At 36.2% G+C, this 21,015-nt stretch overlaps 4 protein-coding genes across 5 annotated transcripts; 3 read left to right on the top strand and 1 right to left on the bottom strand.

Moving 5' to 3' along the window:
* Nucleotides 1-254: 254 nt before the first annotated feature.
* LOC123899014 (protein DOS2-like) lies at nt 255-2,134 on the top strand. The gene has a single exon (XM_045950071.1). It carries the CDS (start codon nt 435-437, stop codon nt 1,836-1,838), a length of 1,404 nt encoding a protein of 467 aa, XP_045806027.1. The 5' UTR covers nt 255-434; the 3' UTR covers nt 1,839-2,134.
* A 1,628-nt stretch (nt 2,135-3,762) lies between these two features.
* LOC123897186 (BI1-like protein) lies at nt 3,763-6,463 on the bottom strand. Its single transcript, XM_045947719.1, has 4 exons — nt 6,028-6,463; nt 5,807-5,920; nt 5,171-5,328; nt 3,763-4,200 (listed from the first exon to the last, which is right to left on the bottom strand). The coding sequence occupies exons 1-4, from the start codon at nt 6,314-6,316 to the stop codon at nt 3,994-3,996; spliced, it is 768 nt and encodes a 255-aa protein (XP_045803675.1). The 5' UTR covers nt 6,317-6,463; the 3' UTR covers nt 3,763-3,993.
* Nucleotides 6,464-8,731: 2,268 nt separating this feature from the next.
* Nucleotides 8,732-14,515, top strand: LOC123895559 (probable phosphoribosylformylglycinamidine synthase, chloroplastic/mitochondrial). The gene is made up of 4 exons (XM_045945980.1): nt 8,732-8,942; nt 9,035-9,103; nt 9,210-9,276; nt 10,086-14,515. Exons 3-4 carry the CDS (start codon nt 9,235-9,237, stop codon nt 14,283-14,285), a joined length of 4,242 nt encoding a protein of 1,413 aa, XP_045801936.1. The 5' UTR covers nt 8,732-8,942; nt 9,035-9,103; nt 9,210-9,234; the 3' UTR covers nt 14,286-14,515.
* Nucleotides 14,516-16,791: 2,276 nt separating this feature from the next.
* Nucleotides 16,792-19,993, top strand: LOC123897376 (protein FAR1-RELATED SEQUENCE 7-like). 2 transcript variants are annotated; one of them, XM_045947977.1, is made up of 2 exons: nt 16,792-17,118; nt 17,393-19,993. In XM_045947977.1, exon 2 carries the CDS (start codon nt 17,451-17,453, stop codon nt 19,734-19,736), a length of 2,286 nt encoding a protein of 761 aa, XP_045803933.1. In that variant the 5' UTR covers nt 16,792-17,118; nt 17,393-17,450; the 3' UTR covers nt 19,737-19,993. The 2 variants fall into 2 exon arrangements, with proteins under 2 accessions (XP_045803933.1, XP_045803934.1); XM_045947978.1 differs by having other exon boundaries at nt 16,831-17,118; nt 17,440-19,993.
* Nucleotides 19,994-21,015: the final 1,022 nt, after the last annotated feature.

The following is a 21,015-nucleotide window of genomic DNA, read 5'->3' as shown; positions in this document are numbered from 1 at the left end:
ACCAACAAAAAAAATTGGACTAGGATTCATTCATTGTCACAGTTTAACACAATTTTTTTTATCACAAGCCATCAATTTTTAATCGGACGTTGATATTACATATTAATATGACCATAGTTTGATCCTCGAAACTATGATTGAGAGTGGCTGAAACCAACATAATGTGATGAGTTCAGTCACGAGGTAAATAAAATCTGACCAAAAAATATTTTCAACATAAATTAAACTCGAATTCTCCCGAATGATTCGTTCTAAAAAGGAGCTCAATATTTTTTTTTTTTTTTGAAAGGTTTATCCCAAGCATAAAATATTCATTTTAACAGTTGAATCTCACATCGGTTAATCATAGCATGTTATAATAATCCCACGCCATTGCCACTCAAATCAATTCCATCCGCCAATTTCTCCAAACAATCCCCCTTCCACCCCCCGCCATGAATTTCTTCAATTCCGTCTTCTCCGATCAACCCGACTCCCCGTCACACAACTCCGACCAATCCGACTCCTCACCACACGATTCCGACCAACCCGATCCAGACCACGACACTCCCACCGCATCCACCGCTTGGAGCTTCGGCGGTCTCATCCAAACCCTAGCATCCAAATCCGAATCCGTCATCGAGAATTACCGTCGCGATCTCGAAGAATTCGGCTCCGGCTTAAGAATTGAAACATCCGTGATCCGTGAAGCCGCTTCACGCGCCGTTAAAGACCTTCCTGCTTCCCTCGATGTCGGCGCTTCGGTTGCTCAGGAATCCCTCGAAACCGTCGGACAAGCTATCGATGATATCGGTAGTAGCGTTTGGAAATCGACGGCGCAGATTATCTCTCATGGTAGGGATTCTCTCTTATCCCCTGATTCTGATTCTGATTCTTATGATTCAAGTAATAATAGATTGAGGAGTAGTGGTAGTGTTGGTCAAGGTTTGGATTTGAAACGTTATAGTAGATTTGATTCATTGGTGCGTGCTCTTCAGAGTGATGTTAATACTTATTTGGAAGAACCTGAAGATTTGGGGAATTTCAATGAATGGAAATTAGGGTTTGAAATGGATAACAAGGAAGAGGAGATTGAGAGTTTGATTAAAGAGAATGATGCTGTTGAGGAAATTTACGAGAAGGTTGTGCCTAGAAAGATTGATGATGAGAGATTCTGGAGTAGGTATTTTTATAAGCTGCATAAGCTTAAACAAGCCGAGGATGCAAGGGCGACGCTTGTGAAGCGAGCTATTTCGGGCAATGAAGAGGAGGATTTGAGTTGGGATTTCGATGATGACGATGATAATGATGATGGGTATGTGCCAAATGTGCCCAAAGGTAGTAGTAGTACTAGTGGGGTTTCTGAATTGAAGGAGGATAATTCAGCTGAGGTTGTTGCCGCCGCGGATGGTGCTATTGCGAATGTTGAGATTATTAAGGATTTGAAGATAGAAAATGATGAGAAAGGTGTTGTTGTTTCTCATGAATCTGTATCTGCTGATGGCGGTGATGATAAGTTGGAGGGGGTGAATCATAATGACAATGTAGAATCTAATGTTCCTGTAACTGTGACTTTGAGTGATCAAGATGATAAGTTGGATGTAAAAAATGAGGGTTTAGAAACGAAGACAGATAGTGATATTTCGGTTGTTTCAAGTCAACCTTCAATGCCTGAGGAAGAAGACATTAGCTGGGACGAAATTGAAGATGTTGAAAGCAATGATGAAAGTAAAGGAGACGTTGCTGGTGGGTCCGAAAGTAGGATTGATTTGCGGAAGAGGTTGAGTTCGGCAACAGCAGATCAAGATGAGGATCTCAGTTGGGATATTGAAGATGACGACGAGGCTGTCAAGTCATGACCAGATTGTTAGTTCATGATTATTATTATTGCTTCATTTTATAAACACAAATTGTTCATTAAGGGTATGATTTTTTTACTTGTAATTGAATGATGTAAATAAGCTCTGTTTTTTATGTCTTATACAACAAGCTCAACGGGATAAAATGAGCACCAGTTGAAATTAAGTTCAATTTGTAAGCTCGTGTGGACCCTTCATTCTCTGTGAGGAAGGTTCTTTCACAATGTTCTTTGGCATCTTTTGTGAGAAGGAATGCTCAGTTCTTTGCAATCCCTTTATTATAGGGATTGCATAATAGCGAGTCTCCTTAATATTACTGATATGTGTTCAGCATTAACTCAAATGGAATTACTTCACCTGTGCGAAAGTTGTACAGGTGAAGTAATTCATGTTCATCTAGCAGCATCCTGTATTTGTTTGCTCCACTTAAATAAACATGAGTTGCTCTGCAATGGGGTAAGTCTTTGTATGCACTGTTTCTTATAAAATACAAACATGGTTGACAATCAGCACCTTTTTTGATTCACTTTTTGAATACAATGTTCCTATTTTTTTTTTTTCTTCGAAAACTCGGTATCCGGCCCTAGGATCGACTAATTCGAGGGACCAATTCTACCGCTCACTTGCGGAGGCCCCATTTAAAGCCAATGTATTTTGTGCTCTGTATGCACTAGCCCACCGAAATTGGCACTTTTGGAATACAATGTTCCTATTGACCCTCCTCTTTTCTAGAGATAACATAAACAATCAAATCTACCAAAGTTGTTGCTTGTTTGGTTTGTCTTTGAAAATGAAATCCGTTATTTGAAATATCCAAATTGGTTTTTGAAATAATTGTAAGACTATCAATTTACTCCCCTGGACATTATTTGATATTTTGGAGGAATTGAAGGTAGCAGAAGAAGGAAAGGTAAACAGTGGTCTTAAAACTCGGATTGTGTGGTGGACCATCAATATTTATGGCAGAGTACTCCGGCAAACTCCGCCGTGACACAGTTCCTGCAGCTTTGTCTTGTACATTTTTACTTTCACTCCCACCACCACTATTGCTAGCTACCGCACCAAAAAATCATGTGAATGTGCCTATATGGTCACATAGTCATGGAAGTCTTACTCTCACATGATATACATATACGGTTGCATACATTCAACTCTTTGTTAGCCATCACCTCATCGCTAACCCAACGCCCACACCCTCACCATTGGAGCCACCATCTTCAATATATTTGACCTTGATTTGTCCTCCATCAAAGCCACTGAATGTAGGTATGAGTTCTAATTTATAATGACAGTGTTGTCATTGTTCCTTGTGGTAATCGGTTTTTAAGTTTAGTTTTGAGTAACAATGCATTTTGAAAAAATATTTTGTCTTTTTAGCCAAAGGTGTCTGTCACCGTTATCATACTCTTTACTCATCAAATTGCTGCTAGATTTATTTATAGTTAATATGGACAAACCTTAGACCACATTTAGTCAAATTAAGCTTGAAAGAATTGAAGAAATTATTCGTAATAAATTTTCGAGACATTATATTTAAGGAATGGGTTCATTTTATCTAGTTTGTTTCTTTAGAATGATCCTAAAGGCTGCTGCATGTTAAAAATATGTATTAGACACAGAAAAAATGAAATAGATTATTTAGGGATGAATATATAATCCAAAAGTTATTAATATTAGAAATCTTTTCAAACGTTAGTAAACGGTCTGGATCAGCGTTAGGAAGCATAGCAACCTTAAAGCTACAACTGACACTGCTATCGTCTTAACAACTCTGTGTGTTATGACTCGCATTTACATAACACTGACACTGCTATCGCAACGACTCTCTTACAATAGCAGGGTGGCAGTATGATAACCTATATAATATAATTATTTATATTATATAGTGTGTGTGTATATACTATACAGAGAAAGAGAGAGAGCATTAAATTCAAAGTTAAAATAATAAATCCCAGATGAGATTCTTATATCACACTTAAATACAATTGTAAACCTACAAATTTTCCATCTCACCAAAAGTGCTGTCTGTCAACTGTAAAGAAATACTACAGAAGCATTGTATATATCTTCATAATGCTTACTAGAGCATCACAAAGATGCCATGCAACAAAGTAGTTTCACTTATTTTTGGTCAACCTCAATTTACATAGGATGACTAATTGTTTGCCTCCTTCAGAATCCTCAAGATGGAAAGGAACAGGTTTAGAATGTCAAGATAAAGAGTGACAGAGGCCCCAATGTATTCGTCATAAGTGAAGCGCTTGATCAGATTGTCAGTGTCGTAGACAATATAAGCAGAGAAAATCATAGCACCAACTCCACCATAGATAGCATGTGATACTGGTCCAAGAGGGAAGAACATCTGCACCAAAGAAAAAACTACTCTTTAGCAAGAGAAAAACTGCAAGCATAAACCACGTACATATATACACAGAAACATACATGTGTCTATAGACAAGCCTATTTTCATTAGGTGACACAACCACATGAATGCAACAATTTCACAATGTGTTATAAATTACACCTAGGAAGTGCTTAAAATCGTTGGCCCAGCGATCTTCCACACATCGTTCCGATCAGTTCTGTCAAAGACGTGGCCCATTTCGAATTGTCCTGACCCGATCGGCTCATTTATAACCCGGGCTGAAACCACCGCCCTGACCCGAAAACAACCCGCTTCAACTCATAAACTTCTCGTTTTGCAGCGAAATAGGAATATGCGTTATTTACATAATGGGGAATCCGTGGGTTTTAATGCATTCCTCTCTCCCTAATTCACTCACCTGCTACTTAATCCCATTAATTATTCATAATTATCATTCAATTCTATGCTATTTTCGTTAATTATTAATAATCACATTAATTATTCATAATCATCATTTAAAGTACAGTATAAGCTATTTTAGTTATGTTAAAGATTAATGAATGTTTGGCTTCCTGTCCTAGAGCTTCAAACTATGAAGCTTCTACACACATTCCTCAACCACCTAGACTTAGATTACATGCATGTTTGGCTTCCTGTCCTAGAGCTTCAAACTTAAACTGCTCCAAACCAATGGTATAGCTTCTAATGTTACCGTAACTCCACTACCATGTTCTACAATTGGAGGTACTCAGTTTTTCTCTAATAATTTCATTCTAAATCCTATCTTATCCTATCCGGTGTGACCAGTGATCCATCCTAACATTATCATTAGGCATATAACATGCACACACACAAAACCTTCCATTCATATTGAAAAACAGAAAACAACAAGCAATAAATAACTAGTTATCAACCAATCATCAATCAGATGAAACAAATGATATGAAATTAATGTAACATAACCAACCTGCATCATGCCGGTGAGGACAAGAGTAAAGAGACAGGTAAACAAAAGAGGACCAAGGTAGCTAAAGTCCTTGCCCTTCTTAGAAGCCCAAAAGGCATAACCAGTTAGAGATGAAACCACAGCAGATGTCAAAATCAATGCCTCAAGTACAATTTTTCCTAGAAACCAACACATGTATTAGCATTACAATCAACAACAGTAATTGACACCAAACACAACACAGACACTAATACAGATAATTTGAAAACATTGCATTAATTCAACGTAATTATATGTGTCGGTGTGTCCAACATCACGACACGTCTAATGTGAGGATACAAAAAACACATGTATTACAATCAACAACAGTAATTGACACCTGACACAACACAGACACTAATACCGATAATTTGAAAACATTGCATTAATTCAACATAAGTATATGCGTCGGCGTGTCCTGATGTGAGGGATACAAAAAACACACGTATTACAATCAACAACAGTAATTGACACCAGACACAACACGAACATTAATACCGATAATTTAAATCATTGCATTAATTCAAGGTAATCATATGTGTAAGCATGTCCAACACCGAACCGGGACACGTCTAGGAGTGTCGGTACTTCATAGATAATAATCGAATAAAACCCTACCATCGGTGTTAGCACAGGTAACTCCAACAGTGAAGCTAATCGACAAGGTAAAAAGTCCAAGCAATATATAATTATGAGGATGCTTTTGTTGATACCTCAACAAAGGAATCAAAACTGCAACAACAATACAAATTTCAGAATTCAGATCAAATAAAAAAATCAGATCTATGCAATTGAACCACAATTCATTCAAAAAATGATGGAAGAGAAATAAATCATACAGATAAATGGGAGAAAAACGAGGAACAAGAGAAGCGGTGAATTTCCCCTAAGAAGAAGATTAAGAGGAGTATAGAAAACGGTTATGACGGAGACGATGGTAGTAAGGAGGATCTGAGCGGAGAGAATTCCGTAAACTTTACGGATGAAACCCCAACGGAGTTGATTTTCACCGAGGCTAAGACCAGGGTAAAGGGTTTCTCCTGATTCGATGTCGAATTCTCCATCGTTTTTGACGGCTGTGTAACCTCGCTTATCTTGTTGATGATGTGGTTGCTGATCAAACATCATCTTCGATTTGAATCTGATCAACGAACCTCTTTTTCTTCTTTGATTGATAAAACCAGAAAGAAAATTCGATAGTGTTTGTTTATATTGAGGACAAAAATGAATGAATACGCGTTGTTCACTTTTTCAATGGTGACGGGCACTTGTGAGTCGTTGGATTAGGTTTTCGATCTATAAAAACTTAATCTGACTCGAATGTGCAACTTGTTGTCATTCTGGTCTCTGAAGAAAAAAATACAACACAGTCTCTGACTCTATAATTCGCTAGTCACTCTCGGTCTCTGACATTAAAAATGACCGCTAACTTTACAAAAAAGCTCATTGGACATTTTTTTTAGACACGTGGCACGTTGACTAGACATTAGTTGGATAAGTGGCCTGATGATATGGCGAAGGGACTAAAGTGACATTCATTTTTAATGTCATGGACTAAAATGACTAACGGATTGTAGAGTAATGAACTATTTTGTATTTTTTCTTCGGTCAGAGACTAGAATGCCAGTAAGTTGCATATTCAGGAACTAAAATGATGGTTGCATATTCAGGAACTAAAATGATGGTTCCCCTTTTTATAATAAACTAGAGAATCTTCGCATTTTCTACTAGGGGTAAACCAGAAAATGGATAATCCAAAAAAAATTATTGCGGGAATAAACCAATTTGCTTGGTGTTGAGCTTTTTAGCCAAATCGGTTTTGGTGGTGAGATTATGATCTTCTTGTTGTCTAAAACTCCTTAATGTTGCATTAGTAGAAAATGGTTGGAAATTTGTAATGGTGAGAAGGCGGAAAAAAAAAGGATTGGTAAAGAAAAATTGAAATTACTGTTTGACAGAAAAGAAAATATAAAAAGGTTAACAAAGCTTGTCAAAAAAACAAAACACAAACCTTATGGTAGAAATTTTTTAATATTAAATTAAAAGGTAAATGAAAAATTGGAGTAACATTAACCATTTGTTCAATAATAAATTTAGATAATTTTTCAGACAACAAAAATAATGATATATTACGAAATTGTTTTTATAAACTATATTAGAAATTTTATTTTGTATCTTCACTGTTTTTGTCGATAATAAGAATCTTTAATCCTTTTGTAGAAGTAACTTTTAAAATTGCAACATACAACTGACCATGTGAAAATACCGGTGACGAAAGATATATTTCAACATATTTAAGAGATTGTCTCTGAATTTTTGTTTTAAATTTTGATTAAATATTAAAATTTCACATTATGATCTCTAAAATGGTTTGACACATGCTATAGTGGTTGAAAGACCTTTTTGTAAGTAAGAGATGTAAGGTTTGATTCCTATCGTAGACAAACTCGTATTTTTTTAAATATAAAACTGCAATAAAAAGATAAGAAAAATGAGAGAAAAAAGAATTAGTCTTAGGTTTGGGGAAAATTCAAATCTCCAAAATAATCATAGTTTTGCACCTCTCTTGTACCGACCCATGAACAAGCTTTTGTTTTGCAAGTTCAAATTATCAACATGACAAAACTCTTACTTTTGTTTGTCGATCACATGTTTTTTTTTTTTTTTTAATCTTAGCTAGCCAAATGATTGAGGATAAAAAAATGTAAGATTTTTCGTAAAATAAAGCACAAAAAAATGTATGATTTGATGATTTACTAGATTTCTAATTATCGGTTTTTAATTGTATAAACTTTGCAATGAAAATTGATGGTGCTTAATAATCCTATGAAATATTTCCTATTTGATTGATGATAATTGATTCCTCAATATGTATGTAAATTAATTCTGCAATAAATTTAATTGATTCATAACGTGAGTTCGATTTAACACTTTGTGGACATAATTTTAATCACAAATTGGTCTACATGTCACGGTGGTTGAAATATTGGATTGTAATAAAGAGAAGTAGGTTTGAATCCTAGTCAAAACTTTAGGTTTAAGGTTTGCTTGTGTATCCAAACTTATGTATATATTTTTTTGGTAGAAGTACCGAAGCTTATATTATAAGAGATATAAGAGATAAAGATAAAAGATAAAAATATTAGTTTTTCTTTTGATACAATATTAACAATATTCGTGGAGTTGATCTATTTAATGACTCCGCTTAATAACTTCAGAAGTAAGTCTCTAACGACTTACTCCGCTTAATAACTCGATATCGACATTATATTTCTTCAATTCAACCGTTGAATTCAAAGATCTCATTGAGTAGATCAACTCCACAAATTTTTATAGAAATTCAAATAATGTAGTTATGTATTCGGTTATTGAAATTCAACGATTTTTTAAAAAATTTGTCGTACGTTCAATTGATTATTAGAAAAAGTATTAAACAATTTTGAATTTTTATAAAAAATTGCGGAGTTGATCTACTCAACGAGATCTTTGAATTCAACTGTTGGATTGAAAAAATATAATGTCGATATCGAGTTATTAAACTGTAGAGACTTAAATCTGGAGTCGACGGATCCGTGCTCTTTTAGGAATATTCATAATATTTGACCCAATCCAACCGCGAATGCTGCGAACCCGACCCGAATATTGTGAAAGAGCAAACTGAACTGACATAACTGTCACACACTCGCTGCGCCACCGCCGCCAACCATCTTTCCCCGTTGCTCTCACCGGTTTCCCATCGCCGCCTCCGCAAAAGGTATGCTACAATATATTCTCTCTCTGTTTTCACTCTCTTTTTCTTCTTCAGAATCTTCGATTTCTAATCTTTTTTTTTTTTTGCTTCTACAGAAAAACAGTGTGCAATATTCGCCTCTGTTATATTCTTTCGTTACTCTGCACTAACCCCTAGTTCAAAAGGTACCAACTTTATTCATGATAGTTTCACACTTCACTCACCATTGCACACTTTTTTCTCTGATTTTGTTTAGTTTTCAAAGTTCATTTTTTTCTTTCTCTATTTCAGAGCTTTCAAATACTCGATTGAGTATATGGCAGTTGCTAGAGAAATTGGGGTATCTGAATTCCTTCAGGTTTGATTTTACTCTATTCCCTCTGTTTCAATTAGCTTCATAAAATACTGGTTTTGTTTCTTACCATTTAGAATCAGAACAATTGTGGCTCTGTTTGTGAATGCCAAATTTTGAGCATACAACTTATGGTTATAGTTTATAAGCTGATATGAGGACAAAAGAACTGTTTTGTAACATTTTTTCTCACAAGCTTATAGCTTATTTTGGTAAGCTAATTGAATTAGCTTAAGATTCTGTTTGACAAAAAATAGTGGATAGTTGATAAGCTAACTTATAGCTAATGAATTTATAGCTTATAGCGGATAAATTAGTTGATTGAATTTGTAGTATTTGATAAGATTAACCGTTGAACTAACTTATAAATATGAGATGACATAAAAAAATATATGTTTAAGTAATATTTAATTTTTTCCAAGTAAGCTATAAGCTAGTAAAAATAAGCTATAAGCTCGAGAGAAAAAAATGTTACCAAACACATATATTTTTTCAATATAAGCTTATAAGCTATAAGTCTTAAGATCAAAATTTGGTATTGCCAAACAGAGCCTATAGCGTATAATCTTTTCTCTCAATTTTATCTTTGTCGTCTTATTTGAAAAAAATTAAATATTAATTAAACATATATTTTGTATGTTATTGTATATTTATAAGGTAGTTCAACCTCTAATTTTACCAAACACTACAAATTCAATTAGTTAGTTTATCCGCTATAAGCTATCTATTTTTTGCCAAAGTGAGATTTTATTATTTTTGTTGAAATGGACCGTTTAGCACAATTGTGTTTATGGGGTTTGTGATTTTGGTTTCAGGGTACATGCAGACAAACATTATTTTTGGCAAAGAAGCCTCAGAAACATAGAAGTCAATTGCTATGGGGTACCCTTTGTAATAGGGGCCGTGTTTTGAGTTCAACTCGAAAATCATTGCGTCTGAGATGTCAAGCTCAAGAAAATCCAAGAGTTGTAGTTTCTGGGGGTGTATCCAGTTCAGTAGAACAACAATCTGGCTTGGTTGAGAAGCTTTCCGCCGAAGTTATTCATCTGTACCGTGTACCGTTTATCCAAGAAAGTGCAGCTTCCGAGCTTCTAAAGGAAGCTCAAGCGAAGATCTCTAATCAGATAGTGGACTTAAAGACTGAGCAATGCTTTAATGTTGGTCTTGGTTCACAACTTTCAAGCAAAAAGCTTTCAGTACTTAAATGGCTTCTTTCAGAAACATTTGAGCCTGAGAATTTAGGAACTGAGAGCTTTCTTGAAAAGAAGAGGAAAGAGGGTTTGCAGAAAGTTATAGTAGAGGTTGGTCCCAGGTTATCATTTACCACAGCATGGTCTGCGAATGCTGTGTCGATTTGCCAAACATGTGGTTTGACGGAAGTTACTCGTTTGGAACGGTCAAGGAGGTATTTGCTGTACACAAATGGTGAATTACAAGAACATCAAATTAGTGAATTTGCAGCTATGGTGCATGATAGGATGACTGAATGTGTTTATACTCAGAAGCTAACATCCTTTGAGACCAGTGTAGTTCCGCAGGAATTTTATTATATACCTGTCATGGAGAAAGGGAGGAAGGCATTGGAAGAGATTAATCTGGAGATGGGTTTCGCTTTTGATGACCAGGATTTGGAATATTACACCAAACTTTTCAGAGAAGACATTAAGCGTAATCCAACAAATGTCGAATTGTTTGATATTGCTCAGTCCAACAGTGAGCATAGCAGGCATTGGTTTTTTACTGGAAAGATTTTTATTGATGGACAGCCTATGAATAAGACTCTGATGCAAATTGTGAAAAGTACTTTAAAGGCAAATCCAAATAACTCAGTTATTGGCTTTAAGGATAACTCAAGTGCAATTAGGGGTTTCCAAGTAAAACCGCTACGACCAGTTCAGCCCGGTTCAACAAGCCCGTTAAACTTGGAAGAACGCGATATGGATATCTTATTCACGGCTGAAACACATAACTTTCCATGTGCAGTGGCACCTTATCCTGGTGCAGAGACAGGTGCTGGAGGTCGCATTAGGGATACACATGCAACAGGAAGGGGTTCATTTGTCCAAGCAGCTACAGCTGGTTATTGTGTTGGAAATCTCAACACAGCAGGATTATATGCTCCATGGGAAGATCCTTCCTTTACTTATCCGTCAAATTTGGCACCGCCTTTGCAAATTCTTATAGATGCAAGTAATGGTGCTTCTGACTACGGGAACAAATTTGGAGAGCCGTTGATCCAAGGCTTCTGTAGAACTTTTGGAATGAGACTTCCTAGTGGGGATAGGCGGGAATGGTTGAAGCCGATCATGTTTAGTGCAGGCATTGGGCAGATTGACCACCATCATATATCAAAAGGAGAGCCTGACATTGGAATGCTCGTTGTTAAAATTGGAGGCCCTGCTTATCGTATCGGGATGGGAGGTGGGGCAGCCTCAAGTATGGTTAGTGGGCAGAATGATGCAGAACTCGATTTCAATGCTGTCCAACGTGGAGATGCTGAGATGGCACAAAAACTGTACCGTCTTGTTCGTGCTTGTATTGAGTTGGGGGATAAAAATCCAATTGTGAGTATTCATGATCAAGGTGCTGGTGGGAACTGCAATGTTGTGAAGGAAATTATATATCCAAAGGGTGCGGAGATTGATGTCCGAGCAATTGTTGTTGGTGACCATACAATGTCTGTTCTAGAAATTTGGGGTGCAGAGTATCAGGAGCAAGATGCAATCTTGGTGAAGCCAGAAAGTCACGAGCTCTTAAAATCAATATCTAAAAGGGAAAGGGTTTCAATGGCCGTGATTGGAACTATTAGTGGCGATGGACGAGTTGTGTTAGTTGATGGTTTAACAACTAAGAAGTGTCTCTCGAATGGACTCCCTCCACCTCCCCCTGCTGTGGATCTTGAACTTGAGAAGGTCCTTGGTGACATGCCTCAGAAATCATTTGAATTTAATCGAATTGTTTATGAGCGGGAGCCACTTGATATTGCCCCTGGGATTACAGTAATAGATTCTCTAAAGAGGGTGTTGAGATTACCATCGGTCTGTTCAAAACGCTTCTTGACAACAAAAGTCGATAGGTGTGTTACTGGTCTAGTGGCACAACAGCAAACCGTTGGCCCTTTGCAGATTCCCCTTGCTGATGTCGCTGTTACTGCTCAGACTTTTACTGATGTGACCGGAGGTGCGTGCGCCATTGGGGAACAACCAATCAAAGGTCTCTTAGACCCAAAGGCGATGGCACGGTTAGCCGTTGGAGAAGCACTCACCAACCTTGTATGGGCAAAGGTGACTTCACTTTCTGACGTCAAGGCCAGTGGCAATTGGATGTACGCTGCCAAACTTGATGGGGAAGGGGCTGCTATGTATGATGCAGCGATATCTTTGTCGGAAGCAATGATTGAACTCGGTATTGCTATTGATGGAGGAAAAGACAGCCTTTCTATGGCAGCCCATTCTGGAAGCGAAGTTGTCAAGGCTCCTGGAAATCTTGTAATTAGTGTTTATGTTACTTGTCCTGATATTACAAAAACTGTGACTCCAGATTTAAAACTTGGAGATGATGGTGTTTTGCTTCATATTGATTTGTCAAAGGGAAAGCGGCGATTAGGTGGATCTGCTCTTGCACAAGCATTTGACCAAGTTGGAGACGAATGTCCTGATCTTGATGATATTCCTTACCTTAAAAAGGTCTTTGAAGGTGTTCAAGAGCTTCTTACTGAGGAACTGATCTCTGCCGGTCATGATATCAGTGATGGTGGTCTACTAATTTGTGCCTTAGAGATGGCATTTGCTGGTAATCGTGGACTTATTTTGGAATTAAATTCACAAGGTAAGAGCCTTTTCCAAACACTATATGCGGAAGAGCTTGGATTAGTTCTTGAGGTAAGCAAGAAAAATTTGGCTACTGTGATGGATAAATTGAACAGCATGGGAGTTTTGGCTGAGACCATCGGTCAAGTTACTGCCGCTCCATCGGTCGAAGTTAAGGTTGACGGGATGTCTTGTTTAGAAGAAAAAACTAGTATTCTTAGGGACATGTGGGAAGATACTAGTTTTCAGCTGGAAAAATTCCAAAGATTGGCTTCTTGTGTGGATACGGAGAGAGAAGGACTTAAACATCGATATGAGCCCTCATGGGAACTGACCTATACTCCTTCCTTCACCGACGGTAAGTACATGTCTGCTGCTTTAAAACCTAAAGTAGCTGTGTTAAGAGAAGAAGGGAGCAATGGAGACAGAGAAATGGCTGCAGCGTTTCACGCTGCCGGTTTTGAACCATGGGATGTTACTATGTCAGACCTTCTTAATGGCGTGGTCTCATTGCAAGAGTTCCGTGGAATTGTGTTTGTTGGTGGATTTAGTTACGCCGATGTGCTTGATTCTGCTAAAGGTTGGTCCGCTTCCATAAGATTCAACGAGTCCGTTTTAAAACAATTTCAAGACTTTTACAAGCGTCCCGACACTTTCAGTCTAGGCGTATGCAATGGTTGTCAGCTCATGGCTTTGTTGGGATGGATACCGGGACCTCAAGTTGGGGGTGTGCAAGGTGCCGGTGGTGACCTATCACAGCCTAGGTTCATTCACAACGAGTCCGGACGATTTGAATGCCGCTTTACAAATGTGGCAATAAAGGACTCGCCGGCTATAATGTTCAAAGGTATGGCTGGCAGTACAATGGGGATATGGACTGCTCATGGTGAAGGAAGAGCTTATTTCCCGGACGAAGGTGTGTTGGAACGCGTCATTCATTCAGAGTTAGCTCCTGTAAGATATTGTGATGATGCTGGTAATCCAACAGAGACATATCCTTTCAATGTGAATGGTTCTCCTTTAGGAGTAGCAGCTATCTGTTCTCCCGATGGAAGACATCTTGCAATGATGCCTCATCCAGAGCGTTGCTTTTTAATGTGGCAGTTTCCATGGTATCCAAAGCTGTGGAATGTTGATAAGAAGGGACCTAGTCCTTGGTTGCGAATGTTCCAAAATGCTCGAGATTGGTGTTCACGAGATGATTAATTTTCTTTGTTTTTAACCTTTGTTCCTTGCTTAAGTTGATGACTGGTACATTTTTTGTTTCAATAATTAATGGACAGGTTACTCAACAATGATAAAAGCAAGTGTTGAGGTTACAAGTTTAAAGTTATTCTATTTTCTTCTTTTGATACAACTCTTGCATTTTACTTACTATAAGTGGAACTTATCTGTAAGGTATTTTGTTTTTAAATGGGATGTTTCAGAATTTGCAATCCCTTTATAGTTTTGTCTCGGATACGTTGGTTCACGCTCAATGTGAATTCTGGTGTCAAATGTTGCTAGATTTGAATTTTATTTTTTTAGAAGTCCAATTTGAGCTTAAATATTGATAGATGATTTATTGTGCAGAAGTTACTACTAAGGATAGGTTTCTGCACTGCTGCAGGTTATGCTTTTCAATTGTAATAACATGCCCTTTTGTAACTTGAGGTTTGAATATTTTAAACCAGTTTGTATTTGGTGTAGGAAGATAAAGAAGACACCAACCAAGTTTGGATTTCAAACTATATATGATTTAAATTTTGGTAGTCATGAGTTTATAATTGTTTTTTGTTTTTTGGGAGGTTATGAATTTTGATTTCATTCATGTCACTTGTTATGTTTTCAGTTGCTAACTAGCTGCTTTTTGCTTGAGTGAAAGAAACCATTGTGTTTGGAGTGATTGACTGTGTTACTTGATTTTCTTTATACTAATCAAGAATCTGTCTAAAGTTTAGTTTCAAGTGATTATTAAAAGAATTAGTTATATATTGAATGATTTGTTGGAATCCAAAAATGGACAAATTATTAAATATTGCAACATTTTTCTCTCATTATACGAGAGCAGCTCTCTCTCACTTAGAATTCAAACTTTGATTTGACACGTTGTAGTGTCTAACTCTTTCTGTTAGACTCAATTTTTGTTGGTATAATTTGAATCTTTATATTCATTTAATTTAATTATTACTTATTATGATGTTGTGCCTCTGTGATAATGGCAAATGGGTGGTGTCACTGGTACGTGAGGGTAGAGCCAAGGCAAATTCTTTAGTCGCCTTACCATGTCAACAACACTAGAAGTATGAATGAATGAATGAATGAATATAGATGAAGAAAGTTCATTTATCTCTCAATGTTTAAAGCTAAGTTTTCATTTCTATTTATTCTTTCATCTATTTTATATTATTTGGAATCATGTTTCATAGTACCTGTGATTGAGACAATAAATGGTAATATCGATATTGGTGAGTGAGACTTTGTTTACAAGGTAACTCTGAATTGTCTTTTATTTCAGATTTCAGGTGCCGTCTATAATATAGAAATGATTTTTATGTGTGATGTATTATTTATCACTGAAAGTGAAAACATGTCAGTGTTCGTAACACAAATTTGTTTTTGGTAGTATGATGTGATTTATAGATAGTTGGCATTTTACAGTGTAAGTCATTTGTGACGCCTCCGTCTGTTAGGTTGCTATGGCGTGACAGATAAACGATGCATCCGGTGCACTTGTTAAGCATATCCAAAATAGAAATAAAATATAAAGTTAATATTGATAAAAATAATTTTTTACACTTTCAATCCATTAAATGCACGAGTTTCAAGACAAAATTTTCTTATTTATCTGTTTAACCAGTGCACCTGGTGCACTATTTAACATTTTCCAATTTTTAATATGCATGGAACAATAAAGTTTTGCTTATAAATAACACCGAAGAGAGTAATCATTTCGTCCTACAATAATCATCGCATTTAATCATTTAAATTAAAAAATGATAAATACAACCAAAAGTTGGGTCTAACGACTAACAAGAGTTGAGAGATATTTCCATATTTAATGTGTAACATGCCTTTAGTGAGATTACTATAAAAATAAAATACCTTTAGTAAGATTGTTTATAGTTGAGGAAATATAGAGAAAATAAAAGGGAGTATATGAAAGAAAGATAATACTACTAATAATTTTACTGAATCATATTTTTTTTGTCAGATAGTTTAGTGACTAGAAATTCCACTTACTAAATCATCTTTATTTACTATTGATGTATTCTGATTATCATCATGCAAAATAAAAGCTAAAAATGACACTTTGGATATAAATAAAGAAGATGATGATGAGCTTCGTGAGGTTCTGGAACTTTTTTAGCAACTTTAGTCTATAACACTTCAAAATTCATGCAAATTGCATAAAAAGTTGGAGGAAATTGAGGGACCATGCACAAAAGTTCAATTGAAACATCATGATAACTCAAAGATTCAACAAAATCTCATATAATAAGGTCATAATAATAATAATAATAATAATAATAAAATGACTTTGAATTTTCACGTGTATATTTGAATATTTTGAGTTCTAAAACTTGAATCATGTTTTTAAAATTTCTAGAACTCGAACAATATTATCTTCGAAAAAAGAAATCTTGGACATGAATGTGGGAAAAAAATGAGTATTATTACTATTTTTTCTCCGTTCATGTTTTAAAACACAAAAATATCATTACAACATTTTAATTCTAAAACTCTAGCAAAATATATTTGAAAACTAAAAAGACGCGTGAGAGGCTTAAGAGTGAAGAAAATCTCCTTTTCTCCAAAACTTTATAATTTATAATTTCATTTTTTATTAGATTGTCTTAAAAAAATTATTAGATGGATTTATCCAAATCGGGGATGGGTTTTCGGATCCTCATCCGGGTCTATCTATATTCCAATTACCGCCATTGTTGACGCCAAAGCTCAATCTCAACAACAAACTTCCGTACCACCATTCTCCTTCCAAACCCTAATTCCACTATTTCTCTCTCAATTCCATTTTCAATCAATGCTTCAATTCCAGGTAAATTTTTTATTGCTAAAACCCTAATTATTTCAATTGAATCCTGTTGCTTTGACTTTTCATGTAACTTTATACTTTTTCTCAATGCTTCAGCTTTTCACCAAATGATTGTTTCTTCAATTACTCTCAATTTCTTCAATTGCTTCATTTCATTTTTGCTTTTATTTTTTTCCTGCAAAAACTTAATTTTTATGTGGTAATGATATTTTTCTGATCATAACTGTGTTAAATTTTGCATCATAACATTCCAGTATGAATATTTTTTATGTTGCAGGAATAAATGTTTGATTTTTAGAGTGTGGAATGTGCTTTTGCATGCAGAATTAGGGATCATGATTGTAAAGGAGCATCCTGTTGGTACTGAACTGGTAATGAGTAATGCAATTGGGGATGAAGAAATTGATTTTTCTTGTGATCCTTATATAGGGTTAGAGTTTTTTAATGCAGATGATGCACTTAAGTTTTATATATCATATGCTAATCGAATGGGGTTTAAAGTTCGGATTGGTCAGCTTTATCGATCGAGAACTAATGGATCGGTTTCTTCTCGAAGATATGTGTGCTCGAAGGAGGGACATCAGCTTAGCTCAAGAACTGGATGTCCAGCGTTCATAAGAGTACAATTAAATGATTCTGGAAAGTGGGTTGTTGATCATTTTCACAAGGATCATAACCATAGTCTTGAAAATGAAAGTGAAAATTTCGCTCCAACATTGCAGTCGAATGGTGCTGCAGCTATTGACTCTTCTACTACTGAAGTCACTCGCAGGCCGAGGAAGAAAAAGATTGAAGTAGCCAATGATGAACCTATTTGTCCCTTTGGTGTTATTGATTTCAAGCGCCTGAGAAAGGAAGAACTTGAAGGACAGGCCAGAATCGAACCACATGTTGGTCAAGAGTTTAATACCCCCAATGAAGCCTACCAATTTTATCATGCTCATGCAGCATATTTGGGTTTTGGAATTCGAATTGGTCAATTGTTTCGGTCTAAAAATGATGGATTGATTACATCGCGACGCTTTGTGTGTTCAAAAGAAGGGTTCCAGCATCCTTCAAGAGTTGGTTGTAGGGCTTATTTAAGGATTAAGAGACAACCATCAGGAAAATGGGTAGTCGACCGTCTTGAAAAAGATCATAATCATGATCTAGGCCTTGAAAAGGAACATAAGACAAAAATTCTTCCTGCTTCTAATATTTTGACTGAGGTAAATACTGAATTGGTGAATGACGACATATTTAGGATAGATAACTACCCTGTCCTGAGAGGAGGTAGACAAAATCACATTCGAAGTGATTGGTACAACATGCTTTTAGAGTATTTTCAATCAAAACAAGCTGAAGATACAGGATTCTTCTATTCCATGGAAGTCGATAATGGTAATTGCATGAGCATATTCTGGGCCGACGGAAGATCTAGATACTCATGTAGTCAGTTTGGTGATGTCCTCATTGTAGACACATCTTATAGAAAAAGTGTCTATATGGTACCATTTGCTACTTTTGTTGGAGTTAACCACCACAAGCAACCTGTGCTTCTTGGATGTGCTCTAATTGCTGATGAATCTGAAGAGTCTTTCACTTGGTTGTTTCAGACATGGCTAAGAGCAATGTCTGGCCGGCAGCCTCTGTCAGTAATAGCTGATCAAGACGTTCCAATCCAGAGGGCAATTGCAAAAGTCTTTCCAGTAACCTATCATCGCTTTTCGTTGTGGCAAATTAATGCAAAGGAACAAGAGCTCGCAGGTCTGATGGGTAATGTATTTACAAAAGATTACGAAAAGTGTGTTTATCAGAGCCAGACAGTTGACGAATTTGACACTGCATGGAATGCTCTACTCATCAAATATGGATTGAAGGACAATACTTGGCTAAAAGAAATGTATGAGAAGCGTGCATCATGGGTTCCATTCTATTTAAAGGGCACATTTTGTGCTGGAATTCCTATGAAAGAAAGCATGGAATCATTCTTTGGTGGACTTTTAAATGGCCAAACACCTCTCGTGGAATTCATTCCACGGTATGAAAGAGGTCTTGAGCGACGTCGTGAAGGTGAAAGAAAAGAGGATTTTGATACTTCTAATTTTCAACCTTTTTTGCAAACAAAAGAACCCATAGAAGAACAATGTAGAAGGCTTTACACTCTTGCAATATTCAAAATATTTCAAAAAGAACTTTTGCAGTGCTATAGTTATCTTGGGTTTAAAATCTACGAAGAAGGACCCCTCAGCAGATATTTGGTGCGTAAGTGTGGACATGATGATATGGAGAAGTATGTAGTTACATTCAATGCATCCAATCTTGACACAAGTTGTAGCTGTCAGATGTTTGAATACGAAGGTGTTCTATGCAGACATGTATTGAGGGTTTTCCAAATATTAGAATTAAGAGAAGTTCCTTCTCGCTACATCTTGCACCGATGGACAAGAAATGCTGAGGATGGTGTTTTTCCTGACAGAGAATCATGGAGTAGCTCTCAGGAGCTAAAAAGTTTGATGCTATGGAGTCTAAGAGAAACAGCATCTAAATACATTGATGCTGGTGCATCATCTATTGAAAAGTATAAACTTGCCTATGAGATTTTGCGAGAGGGTGGGAGAAAACTGTGTTGGCATAGGTGAATTCTTCCAACTTATGTGATGTTGTATATTAGTTGCAAAATTAACTTTTTAGCTTGTGTTGTTTATTTTGGTTGCAATTTTGCTCCTTTAATCAAATACCATCTTTTATCAATCTTAGTAGTTCTACACTTAAACACTTGTGTTAAGTAATGTATTATTCAGATTATCCTCTACAGCTGCTGCACCATGCAGAAGCTGTAGGAGATCCAATTTTGTTCAGATTATTCGTAATGACAACTCCAACTTTGCCATCATAATAAACATCTTAGGAGTCACATTGATTTCACCTTAATTATGCTACACCTGTCCATTCTGTTGTTTGTATTCATCATTATAAAAACCAGAATGGTTTACCTTCCAATGAGCAAGCAACATCTGCTGTTTATGATGGAAACTTGCAAAAGAGTCAAAAGTAATTATCTTTATTCTTTTTATGAAAGAAAAATGATCCAGAGTAACTGTTATATTATTCTTCTTGTACCAATTGGATTCATGAAAGTGGAGAGGACAAGTATTTTCAGTTTTTGAGAATTAGATTGATGTAGACATAAAGATGTATGATAATATGATTAATGGAAAAATCAAAAGAAAAATCCCCACTACCCACCACAGGACTGTCTTCTTTCCGCCCCCTGTTTCATTGGTAGGCAGCAAATGGAATAGATGATAGCCGCTGATCAGCAAACTGCATACTCACATGAATTTTCAGGTATCCTCTTCGTTCGTGTCTTGTAGGACCCAAATGGATAGAAAATTCTTCTAAAGAGTTTTAATATTGTGCATGTCCAAAACTGAGATCATATCTTAGTTATTTTGAAAAACCTGTCTTTTTGCAATTGGAATGAACAGAATAGGATTATCATAGTTCTTGTGAATCCCATATAAAATTTACCTGAATTCCATGCAACCATATACTATATTTTATAGTTTTGCTTAATATACACACCGTACTTTATGTTCATGATTGTTTGTTTATTTAACAGTGACATAATGAGTGGCTTTGGCGTTTTACTCTTATTATAAGGAGATAAAAAATGTCTCAATATTACTAGCCATAAAAAAAAAAAGTCTCATTGGGAATGAGAATATACGTGTAGTTAGCAACTTCCTCCAGGTTTCAGTGCCACGCTTGACAGCAAACTTTTTGTAGCTTTATGGGAGTTGTGTCACCTTAGCTTTGGAGACAAAAATGTTTTTGTTTGCATGATAAATGATACATAAAGGTTTAGCGGCAAATGACTCTAGTCCGACTTTATGTCATGACTTGAAAGGTGTAGGA

The sequence above is a fragment of the Trifolium pratense genome, linkage group LG7 (genome assembly GCF_020283565.1).
Source record: "Trifolium pratense cultivar HEN17-A07 linkage group LG7, ARS_RC_1.1, whole genome shotgun sequence".
Classification (NCBI taxonomy): Eukaryota; Viridiplantae; Streptophyta; class Magnoliopsida; order Fabales; family Fabaceae; genus Trifolium; species Trifolium pratense.
This window is presented reverse-complemented; position numbering and strand designations above follow the sequence as displayed.

Excerpts from the sequence above, each read along its gene's own strand:
- LOC123899014 (XM_045950071.1), top strand. The coding sequence starts at position 435 with ATGAATTTCTTCAATTCCGTCTTCTCCGATCAACCCGACTCCCCGTCA.
- LOC123897186 (XM_045947719.1), bottom strand. The coding sequence starts at position 6,316 with ATGATGTTTGATCAGCAACCACATCATCAACAAGATAAGCGAGGTTAC. Across the intron at positions 5,921-6,027 it reads CGTTTTTCTCCCATTTATCT|TTTTGATTCCTTTGTTGAGG; the intron begins GTATGATTTATT and ends TTGTTGTTGCAG. Across the intron at positions 5,329-5,806 it reads TACCTGTGCTAACACCGATG|GAAAAATTGTACTTGAGGCA; the intron begins GTAGGGTTTTAT and ends GTTGGTTTCTAG.
- LOC123897376 (XM_045947977.1), top strand. The coding sequence starts at position 17,451 with ATGATTGTAAAGGAGCATCCTGTTGGTACTGAACTGGTAATGAGTAAT.
- LOC123895559 (XM_045945980.1), top strand. The coding sequence starts at position 9,235 with ATGGCAGTTGCTAGAGAAATTGGGGTATCTGAATTCCTTCAG. Across the intron at positions 9,277-10,085 it reads GGGTATCTGAATTCCTTCAG|GGTACATGCAGACAAACATT; the intron begins GTTTGATTTTAC and ends TTTTGGTTTCAG.